General features: G+C 40.9%; 1 protein-coding gene across 1 annotated transcript in view; it reads right to left on the reverse strand.

The window, feature by feature from the left end:
* APPBP2 (amyloid beta precursor protein binding protein 2) overlaps positions 1 to 13,529 on the reverse strand; it is a gene marked incomplete at both ends in the record, with an annotated part of 77,081 nt that overhangs the window by 26,125 nt on the left and 37,427 nt on the right. Inside the window, one exon of the mRNA XM_080713481.1 lies at positions 9,341 to 9,464. Within this exon, the coding sequence (XP_080569607.1) occupies positions 9,341 to 9,464 (124 nt within the window). The remainder of the gene's footprint in view (positions 1 to 9,340; positions 9,465 to 13,529) is intronic.

The raw sequence follows: 13,529 nt of genomic DNA on the forward strand, positions 1-13,529 counted from the left end.
AATATACTGAACTAGGTGCAGTGGTGCATGCCTGTAATCTCTACTTGGGAGGCTGAGAGGGTGAGTGCAAGTTCACAGCCAGACTCAGAGATGACCAAGTAGTACTGACTGTGTCACTATCAAAATGAAAAACAAACTATACATAAGACAGAACTGAAATCTAGGGAAAAAATTAGAGGTCAAAAAAAGAAAAGGCTAAAAATAGTAAAGTAACAATAGTCAAGTACTGACCAGGTGCCTACTATGTGCCAATACATTGTCTAGAGGCTTACACACTGGTGGGGAAAGGGGACAGAGTGCACATACATAAGGCTTTCATTTAAGGATAAATGCTATGAAGTGGATACGAACATGGTAATGTCAACAAGTTTCTTAAAAGAGGTGCTTGGACAGGGAAGAATTCTCTTGAGAAGGTAACATTTGCATTTATACCGAAATGACGACAAGGCAACTACAGAAAGATCTGAGAAGCACGTTCAAAAAAGACAGAAAACATGGCAAGGGCATACACACTGAGAAAAGGTGGAAAGGTAGAGCAGTGGGGGTGGGAGAAAGAATAAAAGCAAACACATGTGGAGTATACTGAGTGAGGAGTTATGTAGCCGGGCGTGGCGGCACATGTCTGTAGTCCCAATACAGGACAGGCTAGACAGGAGGAGCGCACACTGGAGGCCAGCCCCAGAAACTGGTGAGGCCCTCAGAGACCAACAAGACCCTGTTTCAAATAAAAAGGTCTGCTGGGCATGGTGGCACAAGCTTGTAATTTCAGCATTTGGGAGGCTGAGACAGAAGGATCACACAGGTTCAAAGCCAGCCTCAGCTACTTAGTGAGGCCCTTTGCAACTCAATAAGACCCTGTTTCAAAAATAAAAAGACAGAAAAATAGGCCTGGAAGTGTAGCTCAGGGGTAGAATGCCCCTGGGTTCCATCCCCAGTACTGCAAAACAATAAATAAAATAAAATAATAAAAAGGGCTGGGAGTATAACTCAGAGGGAGAATATCCCTGGGTTAAAAAAAAAAGTAAAGAAAAGAAATTATGCAATAGGAAATGAAAAAGGGGAAATAACCAACATTTTATAGTGCTTTGCTGGCAACAGAAAGAAGTTCTGGTTGTAATGGAAGAGATTTTATTTGTGCTATAGGACAGTGCTATTTAATACATTTCCTGAGAGGTCAGAAATGTTATATACTTGTGCTACTGATTTGGTAGTGACCTATAACTGATTTAAACAGTCACTTATGGTTAAAGCATATGGGACAGCACAGCTCAAAACGACTGTTCAAGCTATAATGTGGAGCATGGATTACAGCAAAGCCAAGAGTGAAAGCAAAACAACCAGGACAGAAGACATTACAACAGTCTAGGAAAAAATCCTGGAGGAAAAAAAAAGATTAGTATTAAAAATATAGATTTAGCCAGGTGTGGTGGTGCACGCTTGTAATCCCAGTATTCGGGAGGCTGAGACCCGAGGATCACTTGCTTTTTGCAGACAGCCTCAGCTACTTAGTGAGGCCCTCTGCAACTTAGTGAGACCCTATTTCAAAATAAAAAATAAAATATAGGGCATGGGGTGTAGCTCAGAGGTCGAATGCCTCTGGTTTTCATCCCCAGACATGCAAAAAAATAAATAAATAAAATAAATAAATAGATTTAAATTAAAAGAAGAGAGAGAAACCCAGGTTGAAAACAGAGAGTATAAGAATAGTATTTATCATTTGCACAATGCTAAAAGGACTGCATTTCCAATGACCTTCACTGAACGTTTTCCCTTAAAATAACAATTTCTGGAAATTATTTAGTAACTGACATATGATGAGGAAACAAACTAAGCATTTTATGCCAGAAAGGGACAGCTTGCTATTTACCCCAGTCCCTGCTGGCTGTCTACTGAAACAAAAGGACAGACTAAACACATGGAGACTCTTCAGGGTTTGTGTGTCCATCTGGGCTGACACTAAGTAGGATGCAAAACCCAAGAAACTTTTGGTGTAACTGATGGTCTAATTTTGTCGCAACATTTAGTCTACAAAAAAAAGGCATGTTGTCAAGGTTCTCCAAATGTGGTATTACACTCTCATGACAACATATAATTGGATAGCTAGTGGAAAAAGCAGTAACTATTCAATTTGTTAAATTATTCATGGTCTGAAATAGAAAATATACACATTTAGAAGTCATGAAGTTTATAGATATACTAACTATAAAATTAAGATGACTAGTTAAATCCACATCAGACATAACAAAAATAAAATACTAAAGGAAAACCTAAAGGAAAAGAATCTCTCTCCTTCTATGTCTTACTAAAAGCTGGTTAAAACTTTTGGAAATAAGGAGCTGAGAGTGTAGCTAACTGGTATAGCAAATGCTTATAATGTGAGTCAGGCTTGGTGGTGCACGCTTATAATCCCAGTACTTGGGAGGCTGAGATGGGAGAACTGCAGGTTCAGAGTTGAGGCCAACCTCAACTGCTTAGTGAGCTATTTGGTGAGGCCTCCACAACTTAGTGAGACTTTGTTTCAAAATAAAGAATAAAAAATAAGGCTGGAGAATGTCCCTGGGCTCAATTCCCAGTACTTTGGTGGGGGGAGCAAAGCCTAGGATTCAATTTCCAGAGCTAAAAAAGAACAAAAGGCAATAAATGACAGACTGAAGGGAGATCACTGGATAATAAAGATTCCTAAAGGTTGATCTTCTACTGTGGTAAAATACATAACATTTGCCAAAAAGAAACATTTCTAAATGTACAATTTAGTGACATTATATTTATCATGTTATGCAACCATTACCACTATCCACTTTCAAAGCTTTTCCTCATCATGAACAGAAACTCTAAACATTAAGCAATAGTTCCCCCTTCTTCCTCACCCCCTAGTCCTCAGTAACCTTTAATCTACTTTCGGTCTCTACAGCAAGCCTATTCTAGATTTCATACTCAGTTTTCAAGATCCATCCATGCTGTAACAGGTATTAGACCAGCTGAATAATTCAATGCATGTATACAACTGCTTATCTCTTCATCTGTCCATGGACTGATACTTAAATTGTTCCTACCTTTTGGCTCTCAAGAATACTGGCATCCAAATATCTAAGTCTCTGTTTTCAATCCTTCTAGGCTCACACATTATGTTCAGCTCTTTTGAGAAACCATCAAATTGTATTCCATGGCAGCTACATCATTTTACATTCTATCGATAGTGAACAAGGTTTTCCATTTCTCGTTATCCTTGCTAATAGTTTGTTTCTTTCTTCTTTTTCAGGTCTGGGGACGGAACCCAGGGGCACTTGACCTCTGAGCTATACCCCCTGCCCTATCTTTTATTCTTTATTTTTTATTTTATTTATTTTGGTGGTACTGGGGGTGGAACCCAGAGGCTTTCTACCTCTGGGCTACACTCCCAGACCTTTTTTATATTTGGAACAGGGTCTCACTAAGTTGCTGAGAGCCTCACTAAGTAGCTGAGGCCGGCTTTGAACCTGTGAGATCCTCCCGTCTGAGCCTCCCAAACGCGGGGATTACAAGCATGCGCCACCACGCCCGGCCTTTTATTTTTTATTTTTGAAACAGGGACTCACTAAGTTACAAGGGTCTCACTAAGTAGCTGAGGCTGTCCACGAACTGCGATTCTCCAGTTTCAGCCTCCCAAATGCTGGGATTATAAGCATGTGCCACCAGGCCCAGCTGCAGCAGACTTTATTCATTCATTCATTCTTTATTGGCACTGGGGATGGAATCCAGGGGCATTTTACCTCCGAGCTACAATCCCAGAACTATTTTTATATTTTTGTTTGGAAACAGGGTCTTACTAAGTTGCTGAGAGCCTCAAATGAGAGCATTTGGGAGGCTGAGACAGGAGGATCAGGTTGTGCGGCCAGCCTCAACTACTTAGTGAGGCCCCTTGTAACTCAATGAGACCCTGTTTCAAAATAAAGAATACAAAATAGGGCTGGGGGTGTAGCTTGGAGGTCGAATGTCCCTGGGTCCAATCCCCAATACCACACACACACACACACACACACACACACACACACACACACACAAGTCCACTGCATATTTAAATCAGTACATTTAGCTTCTCGTTTCTATTTATCTTTAGGTTTCAGAAAATTCAACTAAGAAAAAAAAGAGAGAGAGAGAGAGAGAGAGAGAGAGAGAGAGAGAGAGAAAGAGAGAGAGAGAGAGAGAGAGAGAGAGAGAGAGAAAATATAACTACCCGCAGTCCTCAATTCTCTTATTCCAGATTCAAGTCTCCCTTCCAACTATCCAGTAATTCTTTTTCATTAAACAAAATCTCTATCAAAGTAATGCATTTTTATGGTTTAAAAAACAAAAAATAGGTAAGACTTGAAATTAAAACTACGTTTGTGCCATGCGTGGTGGCACACACTTGTAATCCCAGCATTTGGGAGGCTGAGACAGGAGGATCCGGGTTCACGAACAGCCTCAGCTACTCAATCAGTCCCTTTGCAGTTCAGTGAGACCCTGTTTCAAAATAAAGAATAAAAGCCAGGCATGGTGGTGCACGCTTATAATCCCAGCATTCAGTAGGCTGACACAGGAGGATACCAGTTTGCGACCAGCCTCAACTACTTACTGAGCCTCTCTTTAACTTAGTGAGACCCTGTTTCAAAATAAAGAATAAAAAATAGAGCTGAAGGTATAGCTTGGAGATAGAATGCCCCTGAGGTTCAATCCCCAGTACCACAAAAAATAAGGAAGGAAGGAAGGAAGGAAGGAAGGAAGGAAGGAAGGAAGGAAGGAAAGAAAATTGGGCTGGGGATATAGCTTGGAGGTAGAATGACCCTGGGTTCCATCCCCAGTACTGCAAAGAAAAAAAGGAATAAAAAGAAAAAAAGAAAAAAAACTAAGTTTGTGCTGCCTCGTCCTTGAAAGCACAAGGTGGTCATGCTGTGCAATCTCAGACAGACCTTGCTCAAGTAGACTGGTTTAACTCCAGGGGAAATATGACAAGAGGGTTAAGGAGGAACTTCTAGGTTGTCACTATCCAAAAGTGCACTATTACAGTCAGTCCTCCATATCTGTGAGTTCCTGGATCAAAAATATTCAGACCGTGCCAGGTGTGGTGGTGCACACTTATAATCCCCATGCTTGGGAGGCAGAGACAGGAGGATCGCAGAGGTTTGAAACCAGCCTTGCTGGCTCAAGAGACCCTGTTTCCAAATTAAAAATATAAAATAAATGGGTCTGGAAGTGTAGCCCAGAGGTAGAAGGGTTTCCAGGAACCCCAGCACCACCAAAAAAAAAAAAAAAAAAAAAAAAAAAAAAAATCAGACCAGATGTGGCAGTGCACACCTGTAATCCCAATATTTAAGAGGCTAAAACAGGAGGATTGTAGGTTTGAGACCAGCCTCAGCAGAGACCCTCAGCAATTAGCAAGAACCTGTTTCAAAATGTAAAAAGGGGTCTGGGGGTGTTGCTCAGATGCAGAATGCCCCTAGGTTCAATCCCCAGTACAACTACCCCTCAAAAAAATTGGGAATGGGTACAGGAGGAGGGGGAAGAAATGTGCCTGCACTGAATGGTACAGACTTTCCCTTGCAATTATTTTCTAAATTATATAGTATAACAGCTATGTACAGAGCATTTATACTCAAATAGGTATTATTAATCTAGAGGTAGTTTAAAGCATACCCGATGGTACATACCTGTAATCCTAGTACTTGGCAGGGTGAGATGGGAGGACTGCAATTTCCATGACAACTTAGTGAGGCTGTCAGCAACTTAGTGAGACTCTGTTCCAAAAATAAAAAATAGCCAGGCATAGTGGGGCACGCTTGTAATCCCCACACTTGGGAGGCGGAGACAGGAGGATTATGCAGATTCGAAGCCAGCTTCATTGGCTTAAGAGACCCTGTTTCCAAATAAAAATATAAAAACGGGTCTGGGAGTATACCCTGAAGGTAGAAGGGCTTCCAGGAACCCCAGTACCACCAAAAAAAAAAAAAAAAGCCAAGCTGGCACATGCTTGTAATTCCAGCATTTGGGAGGCCGAGACCAGAGGATCATGGTTAGTGGACAGCCTTAGCTACTTAGTGAGGCCCTTCGCACTCAGTGAGATCCTGTTTCCAAAAAAAAAAAAAAAAAGACGACTAAATAATAGGACCGGGGCTGTAGCTTGGAGGTAGAATGGCCCTGGGTTCCATCCCTAGTACTGCAAATAAATAAATAAATAAATAAATAAATAAATAAATATAATAATAGTAATAAGTAACAAAAAATATAACAGGGCTGGAGCATGGCTTGGAGATAGAATGGCCCTGGGTTCCATCCCCAGTAAACACACACACACAAACACACACACACACACACACACACACACACACACACACACACGATGTGCCTAAGTAATACCTTGCAAAGGTTATACCATTTTTACAAAAGAAACTTCAGCATTTACAAATTTTGGTATCCAAAGGCGTCCTAGAACCAACTGCCCATAGCTCTAAGAGTGAACTGTATAGCAATTCTCCCTACTTCTTGGCAATAGGGATATACATACCACTTATTTTCTTCAGTTTTCTGTATTTTCTATATTTGTCTGGCAAAATATGTAATTTTAAAAAAAGGGCTGGGGATATAACTCAGAGGTAGAATTCCCTTGAGTTCCATCCCCAGTACTAAAAAAAAAAAAAAAAGAAAGAAAGAAAGAAAAAGGAAGAAATAAAAGAAAAAAAGGAAGAAAGGAAGGAAGGAAGGAAGATAGATGCTCCTGGGTCCCATCCCCAGGCCCACAAAAAAAAAAAAAAAAAAAAGCTTTACTTCACAAAACACCTTACAGATGAAAGAATATAGAGAACGTGCCCCAGTATCCAAGTTTGAAAAACAGAGTGTGTGGCATGGTGATGCATGCTTGTACCATCAAAGGAGGCTTAGAAAGAAGGATCACAGGCTCAAAACCAGCCTCAGCAACTTTGCAAGATCCTTTCTTCCCTCCCTCCCTTCCTTTTTTTTTTCCTTCTATTTTTCTGTTTGTGGTATTGGGGATGGAATCCAGAGGCATTCTACCTCGAAGCGACATCCCTACCCCTATTGTATTATTTTGAAACAGGGTCTCACTAAGTTGATGAAAGTCTCACTAGTTGCTGAATCTGTCCTCAAACCTGTGACCCTCTCAGCCTCCCAAGTACTGGGATTTCAAGTATGTACCACCATACCCTGAGACCATGTTTCAACAAGGAAATTAAAAAAAAAAAAAAAAAATAGAGGTGGGGATGTAGATGTAGCTGTCAAGTAGAATGTCCCTAGGTTCAATCCCCAGTACCAAACACACACACACACACACACACACACACACACACACACACACACACACACACACACAGAGGAAAGCAAGGAGATTTAAATGAAAATAAGTTGAGTGCGGTAGTGCATGTCCATAATCCTAGTACTTTAGAGACTGGATTGCAGGTTCATTGGCTGCCTCATCAACTTAGCAAGGGTTTCAGCAACTTAGTGAGACCCAGTCTCAAAATAAAAAATAAAATAATAGAGTTAGGGATGTAGCTGGGGGTGTAGCTGAAAGGTAGAATGACCCTGGGTTCAATCCCTAGTGCCACCAAAAAAAAAGTTATTTTAATTTTTCATGGAAAAAATTTTTAATGGAAAGCCAGATCAACCAGGTGTGGCAGTTTGTGCATACAGCCCATCTACTTGGGAGGCTGAGGAGAGAAAGCCAAAAGTCTGAGGCTAGCCTGGGCAACAGAGACAATATAGAAAGAGTCTGTTAAAAAATTACACAACAGACAGACAAACAAAAAAAGGCAGGGAAGAAAAACGGAAATGCCAAATGAAACTGGGGAAAGAGAGAAAACCTACATAAAATAGCTAAAGGTAAATCTCACATGTGTCCCCAAAAAGGAGGGACAATAAAAGCAGAGCTACTCTACGTCTGTCTTTCCTTTAAGTATGTATATTAAATAAATACATAAATAAATCTTCAACATAAAGTTATTTATTTGTTTTGTGGTACTAGGGATTGAACCAAGGGACATTCTATCTCTGAGCTACACCCCTAGCCGTATTTTTTTATTCTATTTATTTATTTATTTATTTATTTATTTCAGTATTGAGGATGGAACCAGAGGCATTCTACCTACAAAATACACCCCCAGCCCTATTTTGTTTTTTATTCTTTATTTTGAAACAGGGTCTCACTGAGTTGCAGAGGAGCTCAGTAAGTAGCTGAGGCTGTCCACGAACCACGATCCTCCTGTCTCATCCTCCCAAGTATTGAGATTAGAAGCGTGCGCCACCACACCGACTCTCTTCTTCCTCCTCCTCCTCCTCCTACGCCACCACACCGACTCTCTTCCTCCTCCTCCTCCTCCTCCTCCTCCTCCTCCTCCTCCTCCTCCTCCTTCTTCTTCTTCTTCTTCTTGGAACCCAGGGGCCTTCTCCCTCTGGGCTACACTCCCAGACCTATTTTATATTTTTATTCGGAAACAGGGTCTCTTAAGCCAGTGGAAGCTGGCTTCAAACCTGCGCGATCCTCCTATCTCTGCCTCCCAAGCACAGGGATTGCAAGCGTGTGCCACCATGCTCAGCCTCTAGTCTTCATTTTTGAAATAGGGTCTTTCCAAGCTGCAAACCATGAATCTACACATCTCCTGTCTAAGCTTCCCAAGTACTGGGATTACAAATGTATACCACCATTCCAGGCTCAAGATAAAGTTATTAATAAATAAAATACTAACTTTGCCATGCAAAATTATGGAAATATAAATAAAGCAATGATAAAAAAAATCTAAGAAAAAAGTACATTTCTTGAGTTTCTTAGCATCCACTACCTAGAAGAGTTCCTAATACATAACAAGCATTCAATAAATATTTGTTGAGTAAACAAACATACAAATTATGCAAAAGCAAAAAGATATATATAAAATTAGCATTCTGGGTTTATAATGCTGATATCTTAAGACATCTATAGCAGGTTTGCTATATTTTGGATATGGGAGACAGAAGGCCAGACTAGTGAAACTATGACATATAAATATCATTTTAGAAGCCGATAGTCATGGACACACTTGTAATCCCAGTACTTGGGATTTCAGTAGGATCTAAACAGGATCACAGGTTCGAGGCCAGCTCAAGCAATTTGGTGAGGCCCTCTGCCACTGTAATCCTATTTCAAACTAAAAAAAATAAAATTGGCCTGGGGGTATAGATCAGAGATGGAATGCCCTTGGGTTCAATCCTCAACATAAAAAAATAAAATAAATAGGTATCATCTTAGAGATTTATTAAATGTTGGCATATGCACAGAACTAAAACTATAAATGGCACTATTATTATAACACTTAATTATACTATTTCAACTTACCTCACACAACATTCTACTGCACGAAACCAATGAAGCATCTCATCATGTAGAGTACATAACTGGAGGCAAGACAGAAAAACTTTCTCAGCATCACTGTACCAGCCTGCATCTGAAAGAAAGCCACCTGAGGAACGAGAAGAGCCAGAAATTTTAGACTTAGTAAAATTACGTTGAAAGCTAAAGGAACATATTTACAGTGAATACTAGCTAAACCAAAAAAAAAAAAAAGTTATTTATTTTTATCTTGGAGTATACACATAGCTTTTTAAGCTCCCTAATGTCTTGCTACAAAGAGAAAGAAACCTGACTACCTCATTCTTAGTATAGCAGCACATCATAGAGGATATACACCTACAAGAAATAGTGATGTTTGCTCATTTCATTCTTTATTTTTTGTGGTACTGGGGATGGAACCCAGGGGCATACACCCCCAGCCCTATTTCTTATTCTTTATTTTGAAACAGGGGCTCACTGAGTTGCAAAGGGCCTCAACTAAGTAGCTAAGGCTGTCCGCGAACCGTGGTCCTCTGGTCTCAGCCTACCAAATGCTGGGATTATAAGCATGTGCCACCACGCCCAGCTTTCCTCATCTTATTCTTTTAACAAGAAACTTAATTACTGTCCTTCAACAGTCCTAATACATTAGACAAAACAAACTCCTTAAAAAATAAAATATTGTATATATCCAAAGACAATGTAAACAGAATGGGATAAAATATTTCCAAGTGCTATATCTGAAGGTATATTAATATTCCAACTAGAAATCCTAAAAATTAGCAACAATAAAAGTAAACAATACAATTTAGAAATAGGTAACAGACTAACATAAATAATGAATCTCCAAAAATAACCAATCTTAGTTGTCTGTTGGATGGAAAATCTTGTTTCTCTGGTTCTTGTGTATGTTACCTATTTCTTCTTTGTAGTTAATCTCTTTGAGCATTTTCTCTAGTGCTGGTTTTGAAGACATAAATTCCTCGAGTTTCTGTTTGTCATGGAAGCATCTTATTTCTCCATCTAATTTGATAGAAAGTTTTGCTGGGTAGGAAATTTTGGGCTGGAAGTTGTTTTCTTTCAGAGTTTGGAGTATGTTACTCTAAGCCCTTCTAGCTCTCATGACTTGGTTTGGGAAGTCTGGAGTGATTCTAATTGGTTTGCCTCTGAATGTCACTTGGCCCTTTGTTTTTGTTGCCTTTAAGATTCTCTGCTTGGCTTCCACATTGGTCATTTTGACAATTATGTGGCATGGGGATACTCTTCTCTGATCCTGTCTAAAGGGAGTTCTATAAGTTTCCTGGACCTGTGTATCAACCTCTTGCTCTATGTTTGGAAAATTTTCTGCTATTACTTCCTTGAAGAGATTGTTGATCCCTTTGGTTTCACCTTCTTTTCCCTCCTCTATTCCAATTATTCTTAGGTTAGCTCTCTTAAAATGGGCCCATATTTCTTCAATGTCAGATTCCTGCTGTCGGATTTTTTTTCTAAATTAGAAACTATGAGTTCATTTTTGGAGTGATCATCTTCTAGGAGCGAGATTCTATTCTCCATGTGGTCTAATCTGTTGTTTGTACTTTGAACTGAGGCCTTTACTTCATTAATTGCATCCTTTATCTCTTTTTGGCTCTCTCTGAGTTATTTTCGAAGCACCTCTATTATTTCTACAGTTATTTTCCTGATTTGATCTTCTAGAAATCTCTGAATTTCTGTTTTATCAGGTTCTGATGTTGTGGGGTTGTGGGTATTCATTGCTCCATTGTTATTCCCCTTTCCCATGATTTTGGAAGTTTGTGCCTTCTCTGGGTCACTATGACTTTACTTATGGTGCTCTGGATCTCGAGTCTGCGGTATCTCAGTCACCACTACTCCTTTACTGGATTGTATTGCAAAGTCTCAGACCCAGGGAGTCTATCGAGGCTGCTTTAGACCATGGGGGGGTGCCAGGTTGGGCGTTCTCCTGTGGGGAGTTGTGACTATGGTGTTTCTCTGCCACCGCCACTCCCCAACTGGATCAAGTCCCAGGGAGTGCAGTACTGGGATTTCTCCTCTAGGGGGCCGCAATTTGACTCACGGTTGTTGAGTGCGCCGATGGAGCTGTAGTGGACTCGGTGAATTTGCTGCTGCTGCCGCAGGTGGCAATATGGTACTACTGCCATGCCCTTGGCTGTGAGGCTGGCATATTTCTTCTCTGGTTTTGAGCTCTGCTCTGAGTCCCTGCAGGGTGTGCTGAGCCCAGCCCCTGGGAGCTTTAGACGCTCCCTGCGCTGAAAAATCTGCTGAATTCCGCCCGGCTGATCCGCAGCGGCTCACCTCGGCTTGCTGACCGCTGCTCCTCTCTGGAGCCTGGTGGGCTGTTGAGTGCATTGGTCTGGTGCCATCCGGTGAACTTGCCGCTGCCACCGGCAGTAAGGCACTGCTGGCGCATCCTCGGGCGTGAGGCCGGCGTATCTCCTCTGTGGCTCTGACCTCCGTTCTGAGTCCCCCTCCTCTCTAGAGCCTCGTGCTGCAAGGGAAGATGGCGGCTGCACCACGGCTCCGGCCGCAGCACTGCGGTCTGTTTTCTTTCTGGTATCTCGTTTTTCCAGCCCTCTTTTTCTCTGTCCCTTGTATTTACATTTTTTGTTTCTCTGCTGATGGTGTTTTCTGGCTATGAAAGGCGCTGATTTTGTGGTAACAGAGATTGGTTGTTAGCGGGGCTCATTAGCCCTACTTTTCTTCGTCATCATCTTCCCGGAAGTCCTCCATGCCCGGCTTTTTTTACAAACGTTTTTTTTTCTTTTTGGTGGTACTGGGGGTGGAACCCAGAGGCTTTCTACCTCTGGGCTATACTCCCGGACCTATTTTATACTTTATTTGGAAACAGGGTCTCACAAAGTTGCCTAGAGCCTCACTAAGTAGCTGAGGCTGGCTTCGAACCCGCGCGATCCTCCTGTCTCAGCCTCCCAAGGGCAGGGATTACAAGCGTGCGCCACCACGCCCAGCTTTTTTTTCAAACTTTTAAATTTCTGAAATTAGGATACATCATATGACTGATAGTGTCTTACATTATTTGGCAGCATTTTTTTTCTTGGTAGCACCAAAATGTCTTAATAGTGTCAATAATGTTTGAGTCTAATACTTTATCTCTTTGGACCTATGTTTAATTAAATCTACATATAATCAAACAAATATTATTTTATTAACTGGAGAGAACAGTGCTTTCAAACATTTAAGGGTCAGCACCAGAAGACTAGAATGAAGTTATTTATATATTTGTACTAAGCAATCTTCTATCAATCATCCCAACATACTGTATATGATATGCTGGTCGTCGGGCTATCTCTCAACTCTAAATCTATCCTAGACATTATGATGAGGCGTGGATTTTGCAAGCCACACTTCACCTTTGCCAGCTGGCTCCCTGTTGGGCTCTGTCAATAAGAAGTGCTATAGAGCAGGGCTGTAAGACTGGAAGAACAAGGAACACTCCTTCCGACTGCTGACAGGAATGCCCCAGGGTATGTTTCTTTACTCTGACAGAGGCAACTCATTCAGTGAGCAAGAGTCAGTTCCAGTGGCAGTGTTCTAACACTAGCAAGCCAGATTCATGGGACCCTATCAGCAATACCATCAACAACTAGCCAGTTGCTAGTTTTTAGACCCTGATTTCATGGTTCCCCTTTCCAGAGCGCTGAGGCACTGGTATCAACCTAATAGCATCTCAGCTCTACATGGTAACTCTAGCTTCTACATTTTAATAATTCCAATATTTTTTTTACCCAGAACATTTTATGTATTGGTTTAGATAAACACTTATTGAAAGTTGCACATACTGTTTTAATTTTTTTAATTAAGTATTTTTTAAAATTTATTTTTATTGGTGCATTGTAATCATACATCACATTGGAATATAAGACTTGAGAGGATATACAAGCACACATCATCCAATTAGCCCTCATCCAGTCTCCATCCCATTCTCTCCCCCTCCCTCGATCCCATGCTTGTTTGGTGATTAACTCTGATACATGTTTATGTACCTTCTGCTTTTTAAAGAGGCTCCATCCTCCCCTATTCCATACCCTCTGATTGGTCACCTTATTTGCTTCACTTTAGGGCCCTTTTTATAGCTTGACCACTTCCTGTTGCCCCTTTCCTCCTAGTTATTGCTGATTAGGGGAAGTATCTGGTTTTAATTTTCTGCAATATTTCTCTG

Source organism: Muscardinus avellanarius, assembly GCF_963383645.1.
Source record: "Muscardinus avellanarius genome assembly, chromosome: 16".
NCBI lineage: Eukaryota > Metazoa > Chordata > Mammalia > Rodentia > Gliridae > Muscardinus > Muscardinus avellanarius.